Source organism: Cyclopterus lumpus, chromosome 20 (assembly GCF_009769545.1).
Source record: "Cyclopterus lumpus isolate fCycLum1 chromosome 20, fCycLum1.pri, whole genome shotgun sequence".
In the NCBI taxonomy this organism is placed as follows: Eukaryota; Metazoa; Chordata; class Actinopteri; order Perciformes; family Cyclopteridae; genus Cyclopterus; species Cyclopterus lumpus.
Window position 1 is genome coordinate 10,932,619 of NC_046985.1, and position 13,430 is coordinate 10,946,048.

The following is a 13,430-nucleotide window of genomic DNA, read 5'->3' on the forward strand; positions in this document are numbered from 1 at the left end:
TTATATGAGATGTTTTGCTGCCCTTTGTGGTAAAAACTATAGGCACACATATACTTTATATAATACTAAAATGACTTCTATTTCACTGCATGAATAGCCAATATTTCGTCCTTGAAATATATATGTAGCTGTAAATTAGATTACGGTTAGAATATGGAAGTAAAGTGTTATGCAGATTTAGGAAGTTCTTTTATAGTTATAAGGAGTGTAATATACAGACTATATGATAGAGATCCAATAAACAGGAAACACGGGAGCTATATCTGCGGTTTAAATAGACACACAAACTTCTAATTTCTTTCGCGTGTAAACTGTTTGGTTGTAGACATGTTGATGACTTCAGAATTAATTGAACAAATTAAACAAAACTAAGTTATAGTTGTTTGTGACTCAGACTCTTCTCTGTGCATCTTACATCAGGTACATCCTTTGCCAGGAAAAGTGGCAACAGCACTGAGACCAGCAGATAAGGGGGAGATATTTATTTTCAGTTCTAAGTACAAAGTGTATAGTGAAGAAAACAAACAGAAAAGACCATGCAGGTAATAGTGACTACATTAAGAATAGGACACGGCAATCTGAAAGCCACTTTCTTTATGAACACTCAAGGTAAGCTACCAGAAACCAAGGAATATTTGTACTTTTTTAGTTTGAAGCTGTTAGTTACAGAAAAGGGCAAGGTTCAAGGTTTCATATATTGTCTTTGTGGTAGAGGGTATGTCCTGGGCTGTGCACGTCCATACCAGTTTTGTAATGTTTATAGTCATTATGGAACAAGAGCTTGGCCCTTAAATTTACTCAAGAAATATAACTGCTTTGAGCTTCATCTGGATGGACGCTGATTCCCAGGAACAAAAACATGTTCACTTACCCCAACCTCAGGATAGTGATGTAGACAGGGATGCTTGATGGGTGAAAAGATTAGTGATACAAAAGAGCAACATGAAAGAAAACAATGGAGTGTGATAGAAATGAACAGGTAGATTATATCAGCTTAAAGTGGAGAACAATCTGACAAAAACGCACACTGTAGAAGCTAACTAGTTAAGTCACAAGATGGCAGCAATGCAAAACTACGGATGCTAGCTGTCGTTAAAACCCAGAGAAGAAGACAACCTACCACGCATGCGCAATATGAGTGAAAGCGTACGTACTGGATACACATCAACAACACACTCAATCGCTCCCCCAGTGTCCACCTATTGGTATAACCTCGGTGTTAGAAAGGGAATGGGGTATCTCGAAGAGTAACTACTGTTATTGCTTCGCAACCAACAGGAAGGACTAAATCTGCCTGAAACGACGCTTTAACGAAAGCGGAAGAAGAGAAGAGAAGTGAAACCTTGAGCTGGGGCTCCACTTTATGGAAGTTCGCTCCAAACAGTTGACAGACGACACTCGCTTCCTGTTGTCAGTGTGGCTATTAATATCCAGCGACGAGATGTGATGTAAGTAAGGTCGTTAACGCCAGCAGGAGGTAAACGAGCCAACTGGACCCCGCGTATCTGGTCTCCTTCATGCGTCTGCTGCCAGGATGTCGTTGAGTTCAGGCGGTTGGACTCAAACCCCCGGCTACACACCGGGACCAGTCCGCCGCCCTCCTCGCTCACTATGGGGCCTCGCAGTCACAACTGGGCTGCCAAACCGTCCTCATGGTCGGTTCGGGTGTCTGTGGCCATTCCGGTATTCGGCCGCTGTGTCTTCCTGGAGCAGGCGACGAATCACTCCGCCTCCAGCTGAGCATGGACCCGGGGAAATCCGGTGGAATTCCGGCTGTCGCTCCAGGACAGCAGCGGGACCGGCCGGAGTGTGGTGAGTTCAGGGGCACCACGTTCAGTAGAGTTGATGTTTATCGTGGTGCATTTCTGAGGGGGAACATTTGACATTTGACAAAAATGTGTCCACGGGATTACTTTTGTAATAGATATGACTTCATATACATAGTGCAAGGATTTAGTGTGTGGAAATACTGGCTTGTTACCAGGGCTTCAGATTATTTTGGTGACGTGTCTCATCAAATGTTTATTTAGGTACAAATGACGCAACATGGGTATTCATGTTCACTCTATTATACATGGTCTCAAGATGGAATAAAGGACGTGTTTTGGTACATATTATCACAGTAACTTCCAATATAAAGTGTTTGCCACACCAGGAACCAAGAGCATTTGGACCTTTTAGAAGGTCAGGGGGCCAGTTGGTAATCCAGCACTGCTGGGGACTCTGTAATTAGAGGCTATGTCTACCCTTGACCTTTCAATAGAGGTTTGTATATTAAAATATATATTTTACAGGCCTGAAGAGGTTCAGGAAAAAAGCTAAGAATAGTGGAAATCAGAAGATGCTACACTTTGGTGACACCTTGGAGGGATCCTCAGGTTCGAAAGCACTGGGCACAAGAGGACCAGGGTTCAGGCCACTGTGTTTGCAAGCAGCCCTCCTTTTGAGGAGGCTGAGGATGCTGAACTCTGCTCTTAGTAAAACGGATGCAGTGTAATGCAACAATTCTCCAATAAGTCCTGCATTCATCAAATTGATAATTGAAGTTCTGCAAGGCTGTTCGGTTGTTTTTAATAACTTCATTTTTTTCTTAAACAAATGTTTATTGAAAGAATATGTCATTTTTTGTTTGACATTTTCTTGGCCACATACTGCAACAGTGCATCTATATTTATGCTCAATTTCCCCTACCTCATCACCTTTATTCTAACTCTCTGTTCCTCCTTTCCCCCAGACCATCGCCGACTTTGATCTGAGGACCGTAAATATGAGGTGAAGTCACCAAAGTGCCACGAGCTGAGTTTGGCGCGCTCCACACGACCGCATCAGGCTTCAACTTCCGCTGTGAGCAGGAGGCCCAGGAGTGGGCCACAGTGGTGACTTCTTCCCTAAGAGAAGCACTCAGAGGTCAGTTGCCCGTCTGGCCAAATGGTCACTGATATTTTAGAGAACAACCACAGCAAGAAGGTGGGGAAATTGTAGATACGTCATACCTTGTAAATGATCCTTTGAGCCTTTTTAAACCTAAACGGTACAACGGGCAGTACAGAATCCCCTGTTGTGTGTAATTGGTGGAATTAATTTGCCCTTTAGTGAACTTAATTGAGCTTGTTGAATCAAGCTGTTAAGTATTTTTTTTAATAAGTAGCTTTTCACTGCTCATATTTTGGCTCAGGGGGGATTCAGTCTGTGCTTACTTACATAATATGCCCTTGTTTGCTCACTTGCATGCATGAAAATAATAAAGTAAAGAAAGTAAAAAGCAATATGTTGTTGTGGAATGATAAAAACTGTGTCATGGATTACTTTTTAGGTTAGCAACAGTGGCTGTAACACAAACTTCAGGGCCATGCTTTTCAACTAACTTAGCATACAATGATAAATAACCATCCGAGATCAGAACGAATATTCAGCGTGTTTTTTATGTTCCTGACTGTTGTACGAGAAAGTGGTCTCCATTAAGATAAATGTTTCCATTCCTGTGTAGACGAAGAGTTGAAGATTTAGGACATTAGACAATAGGGACTGTGGACATGTTGATTGGTGGGTTTTTTTTCTTTGCTTTTCTTTCTTTAACAAAATGCTTTGCCCTGGTTTTCCACATTTCGCAGTCGCCCCTCAAGATAATGATCCACAGCGCCTCCTAGATGGTCTCCATCATCAGAACACCTTGGCCTTGCAACGAACAGGTGTGAACATCTTCCATACAATATGGATTATTAGCAGTTTTTTTTTTTTAGATGTGATGTAACTAATTCATCGACTCCCTCACTTCGTTTTTATTCATTCATTTCATCCCTTCATTCATTCATTAAATCATTTTAGCCCTCTAGTGGCTGTTTGAGGTATGCAAACATCCTCTGCACACACTTGCCCGTATGTTCACCTGTGTGTGTGTGTGTGTGTGTGTGTGTGTGTGTGTGTGTGTGTGTGTGTGTGTGTGTGTGTGTGTGTGTGTGTGTGTGTGCGTGTGTGTGTGTGTGTGTGTGTGTGTGTGTGTGTGTGTGTGTGTGTGTGTGTGTGTGTGTGTGTGTGTGTGTGTGTGTGTGTGTGTGTGTGTGTGTGTGTGTGTGTGTGTGTGTGTGTGTGTGTGTGTGTGTGTGTGGTGTGTGTGTGTGTGTGTGTCTCCATCTGTAGAGGATACCTGCATAGAGCTAACCCGAGCCATAGAAGCAGGAGACATGCAGTCTGCTTCTGACTTTGCTGCCACACTCGCCCGAACAACGTGCCGCACTCAAGATTCAGCCCTCTGCCAGAGACTATGAAGACACTGAAATCAAGTATTAATTATTATGTATTAACTAATGATTGATTTATATTTATGATTGATTTATATTTTCAAAATGTGACAAAGTAGCTCATGATGCACAGTTTAGACAAAATGTGGCTAATGCCTTGTGTTTCATGTTATTGAACAGCTTGGCTGTTGCAGTTGAAAGATTCGTCTTCGTCCTGTTGTGTCACTGTGAAGGTTTCCCTGCATATGACTACCGCAGCACTAAAAACAGGCAGGTTAGTCTGTAGAATGTTTCTCTTCTTCCTTTGTGTCCTGTAAGAATCATGTCAATTGTATTTATATAGCTCAAAACTACGAATCACATTTTACAAAAAATAACCACTATAGTCCTATCAAAAAGGTTAACATTTCTATCTCACTGTCTTTCTTTTTTTCCTTCTTGGTTTCTATAACCTCAGATGTTTCTTGAGTATGGCTTTCACCCGCGGGTGGCAAGCGCTGGGTGATTGGCCAGTGTCTGTGCACCGACCAGCGCTCTCTGGCTTTCATACGGGGTTCGCCAGGACGGCGACACAGCCTTCTTGTACCTCCTGTCAGCCCGTCATGCTCGCTTGACCCTCCAAGTCCTCCAGCAGGACCAGGAGAGTGCCCTCCTCCTCAGTTCACCATCCTTGTCTCTCCCCCACTTCCTCCCCTCACTGCTACCTCTGCAAATAGCCCCTCATCCCTGGACCGGAGGCCTTACGTCACCCTGCCTACAAAACTCCATACCAGCAGCAACACTGGTGAGTGGAGAGCATTAGCGTGTGGCTTTGTGACAGGTATCGGATAAGATTTTCTTTTACTTTTCAATGTCATTGAGCACACCATTAGCTTATATTTGCTTATTTAGTTCATGAGGACATCCATCCATCCAATATCCGTAACCGCCAATCCTGTTCAGGGTCGCGGGGGGCTGCAGCCGATCCAATTGAAATTGGGTTACACCTTGGACAGGTCGCCAGACTATCGCAGGGCGTGCATGAGATCACACTAAAGGATTGATACACTCGGTGCCCAACGAATGGATTTATAAGTGTAATTTGTTTCCCATCACCGTTAATGGCCATGAAAAACCCACTAGTGCATTAAAATACTCTGTAAATGTCAAATTATTTTAGTAATAGGAAGAAGAAGTAGCCTGACAATGTTTCAATTTCAGTTATAACATATTTAGGACCTGCGCTATTTAGAGCAGCTGCCCAACACAAAGCTAAATCAGTGATTCACAATATACTGTGTAAGAAAAAGATGCTGCAACAACATCAGAAGATATCATCTTTGCACTGCAACACCACTGAATTGAGAACTTTGCATTAACACCCACAATGTGGTCCAATGTCTTATATACTCTAGCGTGATATTAAAATACTTTTTAGTTGTGGGAAAGTAGTGTAATTCTACCAACGCTGAATGTATAGAGATCACTGGCCCTACTACATGTTGGCTCTAGCTCCACCTTAGTGGTGTTGTGACTCTTGAAACCTCTTCTATGCATGTGATATTCTGTTGTTGTTTAACATATCCATATCCATATCCAGATGGAATATACTGTTTAAATGACCCATAATGTCATATTCCAATAGTGGAATATTTTGTAAATGTAGTAATTGACAGTGCAATGTTATTTCTTTTAGTCCTTTTTCTATTGGATTAATAAACCAAAGAAGGCCAATAGAATAGACTGTGGCTAGAATTACTTTAGTGTAGGAGGGTTTGCACTTGCATACAGTACACATCAAAGGTTGCATAAAGAGAGGCACAAACCATTCATAAATGTAATGTATGCACACATTTTCAATGTCACTGATTGCTTATTAGTTTTTAGTTCTACTTTTATTTTACTTTTATCTCATTAAATGTTCCAGGTGGGACAGAGAGAGGAAACATCAATGAGATCAGCGATCTCATCAACCTGGAGATGTCTCAACTCAATAAAGGCACTGAGCCCCAGCACAGCCTCCACCCAGGTAATATACAGAAGTTAGGTGGTTAAATTCAAGTGGTGTTTCTTTATTCACACACTGTTTTAAAAAGGTCAATGTTTTGATAAATTATGTCATAAGAAAAGTCATTTGATGAGACACAACGTGCAGGTAGTGCTGTCCCTCTCTCTTTACCGAACTACTCTGTGCCTTAGGGTTGGTCGTGCCCTTCTTGCACTTACATTAACAAACCAACACGGCCGGGCTGTGAGATCTGCAGTACAAACCGCCCAGACAGCTACGTCATCCCTGGGGGATACCGACCAGATGCACTGGAACTCAGACGGATCCAGCAGGAGAAGGAGGCTGTCAGACAGTACCAGCAGGTATGAAAAAAAAACTCAAATCACACCTGCACCACCGAGCATACCTTGCACCCAAAATCTTACATACAGTATAAAATGATACACCTGTATGCATGAACCAGCATATCTTTCTTCTATATATTTAGAGTAAACCTTATTGCGGCGTCCCATTAGGTAGCATTGAACAGAAGGGTTCAACAAAAAGCCTGGGTCAAACACTATTTAGTCAAAAATAAGCTGCCAGGCAACACAGACAAAATACTAAGGAGGGGAAGTATGAAATTGATTCTAAGTCGACATTTGAATTTAAATTTGCAGGCCCTCTCAGGTTGACTCTCTTCTCTTCTGTCTCTGTTTTTTGAAGGAGAAAGGGAGAAGAGAGGTGCTGAGGAGTGCTGGGGGCTCAAAACAACTCCCTCCTGTATAACCTGGACCAGGACTACTGAACACACACAGACGAGGGCACACATACACATATATGATTTATGTTTCCTTCACAGACAGTTTGAACTTCTAGCATCATTTACACTCATCAGACACTCACTTTTAGATTGCATAAGAAATAATCACGTGCCTAACTGTGTATGTGCGTAACCTATGTCTATGTTTCTGTTATTTCTACCCTGAATTTTAATGTAGGTTTAAATAATTCATTTAAGATGCACAGATACCACCAAAGCCTATTTAAGGCTTATTTCAGCCTAATATTGGTCAAATAAGTAAACCAGGTGGTGGCACAGGTGCATCACTGGCTCCAGTGTTTTGCATGTTCATATGATTTTACAGTAACTGTAAAATGTTATTAAAATGTAGCAACTCTGTTCTGGTGAAAATTAGTGCCTGACTGATACTGGATGTCAGAGTTCTATATTGACATTTTGTCACATAAACACACTTTTTTGGCCCTGCAGCCTGTATCACGATGCAAGCTCAAGTTAGTCTGGCTCTCTTGGGGTTGCCTGGCCTCACCACTTGTAATCTCCTGTGTTCCTGTCAGGGTCCTGTAGGATTCTGAACTTCCTTTGAGCTGGTCAAGGGTCAGGCTGTGTTCAGGTGTTGCCGTAGTCCTCTGAAGTTGGACCTACTTAGGAGCTTAGTGAAGCCCAAAGATATCTGGCTATCCCACTTACCTCGCTTCGTGGGTACAAGCCCCTGGCAAACAGATTGGTCAAAGTCTAGTTAAAAGGTTATGAAAGAGGGCGCTGTATATTGATAATCATAATCACTGTTGACTTCAGCAATAAGTGATCTTTTCTAATAAACTAAAGAGCTGTGTATGCCGCCAAGTTGAATGTATTAGCTGATTGTTAATTTTGCACTGTTAATGTATATACTCTGTGAAACACATTGAAATAAAATGTTTATACAAAATGTGCGTGTCTGCATGTGTAAGTTAGCCGACAATACTTCAATTGTCTGCATTGCCAAAAGTCATTGTGCCCTATGAATAAAAGTAAAGGGTAATAGTTTACCATATTATTGGCTTAAACCATCTTAACAACACCACCCCTTGTGCCAGGCAAGGGAAAAGGAGCGCAGGGAGAATTTTTGCCCGGCTAGTGATGATGGACGGCCAAGACCTGCTGCCTAACCCAGAGTCTGTGGGACTGTAGGATCTGCTACGTGGACCTGAAGCCTGGAGAGGGTGTCCTGCTGAGGGAGTGTCTCCACTGCTTCTGCAGGTAAGATTCAGGAGCGAGATATAAAAAACTAAAGAAAGAGTGAAGATGTATAACAAGTAGGAAGGAGGTATCTTACAAAGAGAAAGAGGAAAGGTCCGCTAATGAGCTGAGGAAATATATCCAAAAAGTTTTTATTTTTAGCTTGATTGAATATGCTGGATGGTTTCTCTCTGTGTCTGTGTGTTTGTCTGCACAGAGAGTGCTTACGTTCAGTCATCATGCTGAGTGAGGAGCCGGAGGTGGCCTGTCCCTACAGAGATGACACGTATTTCTGTGCCTGCTCCCTGCAGGAGAGGGAGATCAGGGCTTGTGAGTTACAACCACGTCTTTGCTCTCTTACAGAAGAGGACAGTATCTTAATAACTGGCATATGAGCAGGTAGTTAGCCGGTCACAAAGTATCAGAATATATGTAAATCAATCTTGCTGTACATTTAGTTTTAGTAAGCAAGTATCACTAGTTTCATTCCAACTCTTGTCAAAACCAGCCAAGAAGGCTACCAGACTTTGACCTCTCAGCTAATATAAAGACACAGTTAGCCAACCTCCCCGGCTGCTAAAGGTTAAACAACGAAATGTGGTCCAACCAGGACTGCTGAAGACAGGCAATGGTTTGAAGAGCGAGATGTGTCGTTTAAAAAATAGATCATGGCTTTGAAATTCCAGCTGGACATACAGTATTTGCCTTAAAAATTATAACTACGCGTACACATCATTTACCACACAAAAACGTATGCATTGTGTACGGGAAGGACACCGTCGTCCTCTTCAAAATTCATAAGATTTGAATATGTGTTCAGCTGATCTCCGATTATCAGTGCGTAGTATTATTAGGGGTCAGTAGTCCTCCACAATGTCTTTCCCTTTCTCCTTCACAGTTGGTGCCAGCAGAGGAGTACGAGCGCTGGCTGCAAAGAGGTCTGTCGGTGGCAGAGTCTCGATGTGAGGGCAGCTACCACTGTGCCACCCCGGACTGTCCCGGGCTGTTGTGTGTACGAGGACACGGTCAATGTCTTCCACTGCCCCGTCTGCAGGAAACACAACTGCCTGATTTGCAAGGTATGAAGTACATACAGTAATATACACAGATATTATCAGCAGGCTCATCTAGGAAATTGACATGTACTGAAACACGTGAGATTGTGCATAATATGTAAATATGAATGAACACACAGCCATGGTACACATGGGCGTAGGGATTATGATGTGCACTAATCAATTATTCAGAGATAATTAACTGCAGCATCTTCTTTGAAAGAAGCAAGTGAGAGAAGAGGTCACATGTTTTGACTGGGTCCTGTCCCCTGACGCTAACTTCAGTTTAGACACAGAAATGTGTCTAAACTCATTTAGACTTTCACAGAGGTTCTTTTTATGTCACTGTTTTTATTTATTTCTCTCTCCTCAGTCCATCCACGAGGGAATGAACTGCAAGCAATACCAGGATGATCTTGCAGCCCGCGCTATAAATGACTCTGCTGCCAGGGAGGCCGACACAGCCTACTCAAGGCAAGCTGAATACACTTGAGCATTTGTGTATGCAGTAAAAGTCCATCACTGTTTTTGGAACTGGCTATTCCATGTACAGTATGACATTAATGTGCAGAGATTTTGCTTTAACCCATAGATAGATGGCTTTGTGTGTTTTACGTGCTTACAGATCAAATGAAAACTGACATTTATTTTCTGTCTTTAGACTCTGGTGCAGTCCAGGTGAGGCAATGCACTGTCCCAGTGTGGCATTATTGTGCAGAAGAGAGGATGGATGTGATTGGCTTGCGCTGCACTGTCTGTCACACTGAGATCTGCTGGGTAACAAGAGGACCCCCGCTGGGGACCTACAGTAAGAAATGCTTCCTTCCTTTTCCTCATGGCACCCTCAGGATTTGTAAATATGATTTATGAGCCAAATTGTGTTGGTGGTCTACATCTGTGGAATGGAAGTCTGACTCATAAACCTTTTGATCATAAAGGCAACATGTCATAAAAACCAAAATATAGCCAAAACATGGTGGTTTGAAATAAAAATAATGTATTTTAAGTAAGTAAAGGTTTGATAACTATTATTCTGATTTTTCCAAGGGCCCTGGAGACACAGCGGAGGATGTCGCTGCAACATCAACAATCAGAAATGCCATCCTAAATGCCAAAACTGCCACTGAGAATCTCAAGAGCGGTCAGATTGTAGAAGGGAATGAAAGGACTCAAAGTGGAATAAACTATCCTCGAGAAAAAGTTTTATTTAGGTCAAAACTGCGGGATTGTTATATACAATGCATCCTCCTTGTTATAACTGGAAGCATTCTCAATTTCCTCTCAGCAAATGTCTAACCATCGCTTGTTTTCCTGGGCTTTTCAGTGCAGTCAGGATAACAATTATACGTTGACTATTTAGCTCTGCCTCTCACACATATTGACATGCAGGTGTGTGAATGAAGTCAGTATTCAGTATAAATAAAATGTCCACATCCGGCTGCAATGGCGATATGTTTGTTTACAAGTATGCGGAGGAAGATTTTGTTCTCAATGATTGCACTGCAAATATAGCAATACAGGTGTGTCGTTTTCAGTTTTTGGTAGTTACATACCGGATCGCAAGTGGCCTTATTCTTGTGCACAAAAGCTGTAGCAGGGTGTTTATGATGACGTTTTATGATGAACTTGACTAAATCAATGTTGTGTTTCTTGATATGCAATTTTCTGCATAGTATGTAGTTATGTATGGTTCTATTTCTTGCGTGAAAGTCTGACTGCATGTATGCCTTAGCTACCAAAGAGGTGTGTGTCTGATTGTTAATCTGTTGTTTAACCACCTGACTGCTGTTTGCATTAACAGGCGGTGCAGAAGTCACTGAGGTGCTGCTGACCAGCTGTGTAGCAGAGCGTATTGATTAATAGTCAAATGTTAATTTGCAATACTTGAATACTTTCTGAGAAGGCACATGTAAACACGTTTAGTCAATAAGCTAATATTCCTGTTAAGGAGCTGGCGATGCATATGGTGACTTAACAGCTTTTTCCCCTTTTTTTGTTTAGGAGAAAGCTTTGTATCCATGGTAACATTTTCTTATTCATCTATACATGAATTTGTTATCCTAATTCATAAGTGGGAGAACCACAGCGTACTCTGTATCACCTTAACCAGGATAAGAGCATGTCGGCTCACCAACTGCACTCCCTGTTCAGACTCTTCCCTCGACTCCACTACTGCCCCCACTGACGAGCCACGAATAGGTCTTCACTGTTACTTGTGTTAGAATATCAGCTCTGTGTTGCTGATGTACAGTTGTGCCTTAATTATCAATAAATAATATTTAACCTCACAGACTTCTTTCTTCTTTACTTAATTTAACTTTTAAGCCAATAAAAAGGATTGTTTTAATCATAAGAATGTTTGATTACAGGCTGTTTCTCCACCCTTTGAGAGTTTGTTTTAGTTTTAAAGAACACATTTCCCGTGTTTTAATCTAAAGATCCCTGAAATGTAGTTCTGGTTTTATTCAGGAAGTTACAATATGACAGATTTCTTATTCTTAGTGATTTTGAAATCCATGTGTGTTTCCCTTCTTCTTCCTTTTATACTTCTGTTTGTATTACCTTCTTTTTTTTGGCGGTAATTCTGTACTTTTTGACTAAGAATTGTCTCTTGATGTTCCGGTGGCTAAAGTGGTCAAATCCTACTTCATCCAACTGAGACATTTAACCCAGAAAAGGTCTTTCAGGCACACGCCTGATCTGTGATCTACTAACTGCCTTTAAGCTTAATTGCTGCATGACATTTTTTTACTTTGCATATAGGTGCTATATATATACAGTGCCTGACATTCACACGCTGACCTCAAATTGCCTACCTACAATTACTACAAAGTCTGATAATCAGATTCTTTCCATAAGTAAAAGTCATAATACCACACTGTCAAAATCTTCCCTTACTTAAGTAAAAGTATCAACTAAATGTACTTCAGTACTTGTGCAGTGAAATGTCCCCGGGCAGTGTTTGACTTATGTTTTTAGATTAACATTGCTGCTTCAATTAATGTCTACGTTGCATTTTACTGCTGTAGATGTTTACGGTATAGGGCTAATTTGGACTCCTTAATATACTGTTGGGTTTAATAAACAGCAATGCAACACATTATATCAGAGCATATGTGTTTAGTGTCACTGTCCTGTGAGAACCACGTATTTCTAAAAAAGTCAACTTTTCATGAGCTCATAAAAACCGCCCTGCTTCAGCCGCATTTTCCAGCTAATCCAAAAAGGCTTTAAAAATAGTTTATTTAATTATTCTCAACTCATAAAGGAACACTTTATCCTTCAGTATATCAATATATAATAATTAACATTACAACTCACCTAATTTGGAGATGAATGGTTTTCACTGAACAGAAAAGGAATTAAAAAGTGTACACAATCTGATTAAAAGTATTATACAGTATAACGTTGCATAACATCTTGAATTTGTATTGCACTGTACTCACTTACATCCAACCACTGCATATAACCCAAGGCCTATACACTGTTTCTCTCTTGCATGTGTTTATTGAAAGAGTGAACTGATCATAAGAGAGGACACGTTTCCCATGTTATGTCTGTACTACCAGCAGGTGGAGGCACAGGGAGGTCATTCATTTTAAACAGCAACTCATTAATGGGATGGACAGAAAATGCTGAGAAGCGATAACAATTTTAGTATACTGACTTGCCTCAGGTAATAAATGCTGCTGACAGGTTTCTTGATCATCATTTTTTTTTAAATAAAATACAAAAAATAAAACTGCAGCCTGTGCAATCTTCGTGATAAAGATCCGCTGTGGAGCTTCATGTGGAGATCGCCTCTCTGTTACATAATTCGGGAGCAGGTGGGTATAAGCCGGGCGCTTCTCCAACAGAGGGGCGGAGTTTAAACCCGGTCAGAAGCTCCTATTTCCCTAATGCGTTTCCTTTTGTAAGGACTCCGTCACAGAGGCGAGAGGAGGAGAATCTGACCGGTAACCGGACGACCAGAGAGTGATACTCTGCCAGTGCAGCCGCGGCGTCCGGTGGGTATTGATGTCGTTTACGGTCAGATCTCCGGCTTCGTTGCCTCGGATTCGTTGTGTGTGACGCTCCCCCTGCACGCACACCGCGCACGGCTTGCTCAGACACCTCGTGCTTAGCTGCTGTTGTGTTATTTTGTGTTG

The 13,430-nt window shown here is 41.6% G+C and overlaps 1 protein-coding gene across 1 annotated transcript; it reads left to right on the forward strand.

Annotated features, from left to right (window-relative positions):
* Nucleotides 1–1,115: 1,115 nt before the first annotated feature.
* LOC117749499 (ranBP-type and C3HC4-type zinc finger-containing protein 1-like) lies at nt 1,116–11,570 on the forward strand. Its single transcript, XM_034560084.1, is given in 28 exon segments — nt 1,116–1,582; nt 1,584–1,763; nt 1,765–1,812; nt 2,735–2,762; nt 2,765–2,824; nt 2,827–2,907; nt 3,612–3,689; nt 4,138–4,220; nt 4,222–4,280; nt 4,419–4,437; nt 4,439–4,516; nt 4,696–4,728; nt 4,731–4,781; nt 4,783–4,932; nt 4,935–5,022; nt 6,145–6,212; nt 6,214–6,246; nt 6,417–6,587; nt 8,086–8,112; nt 8,114–8,170; nt 8,172–8,248; nt 8,445–8,555; nt 9,125–9,224; nt 9,226–9,306; nt 9,656–9,756; nt 9,944–10,022; nt 10,024–10,090; nt 10,330–11,570. Coding segments are annotated over 28 exon segments (2,136 nt in total). The 5' UTR covers nt 1,116–1,534; the 3' UTR covers nt 10,410–11,570.
* The last annotated feature ends 1,860 nt before the right edge of the window (nt 11,571–13,430 follow it).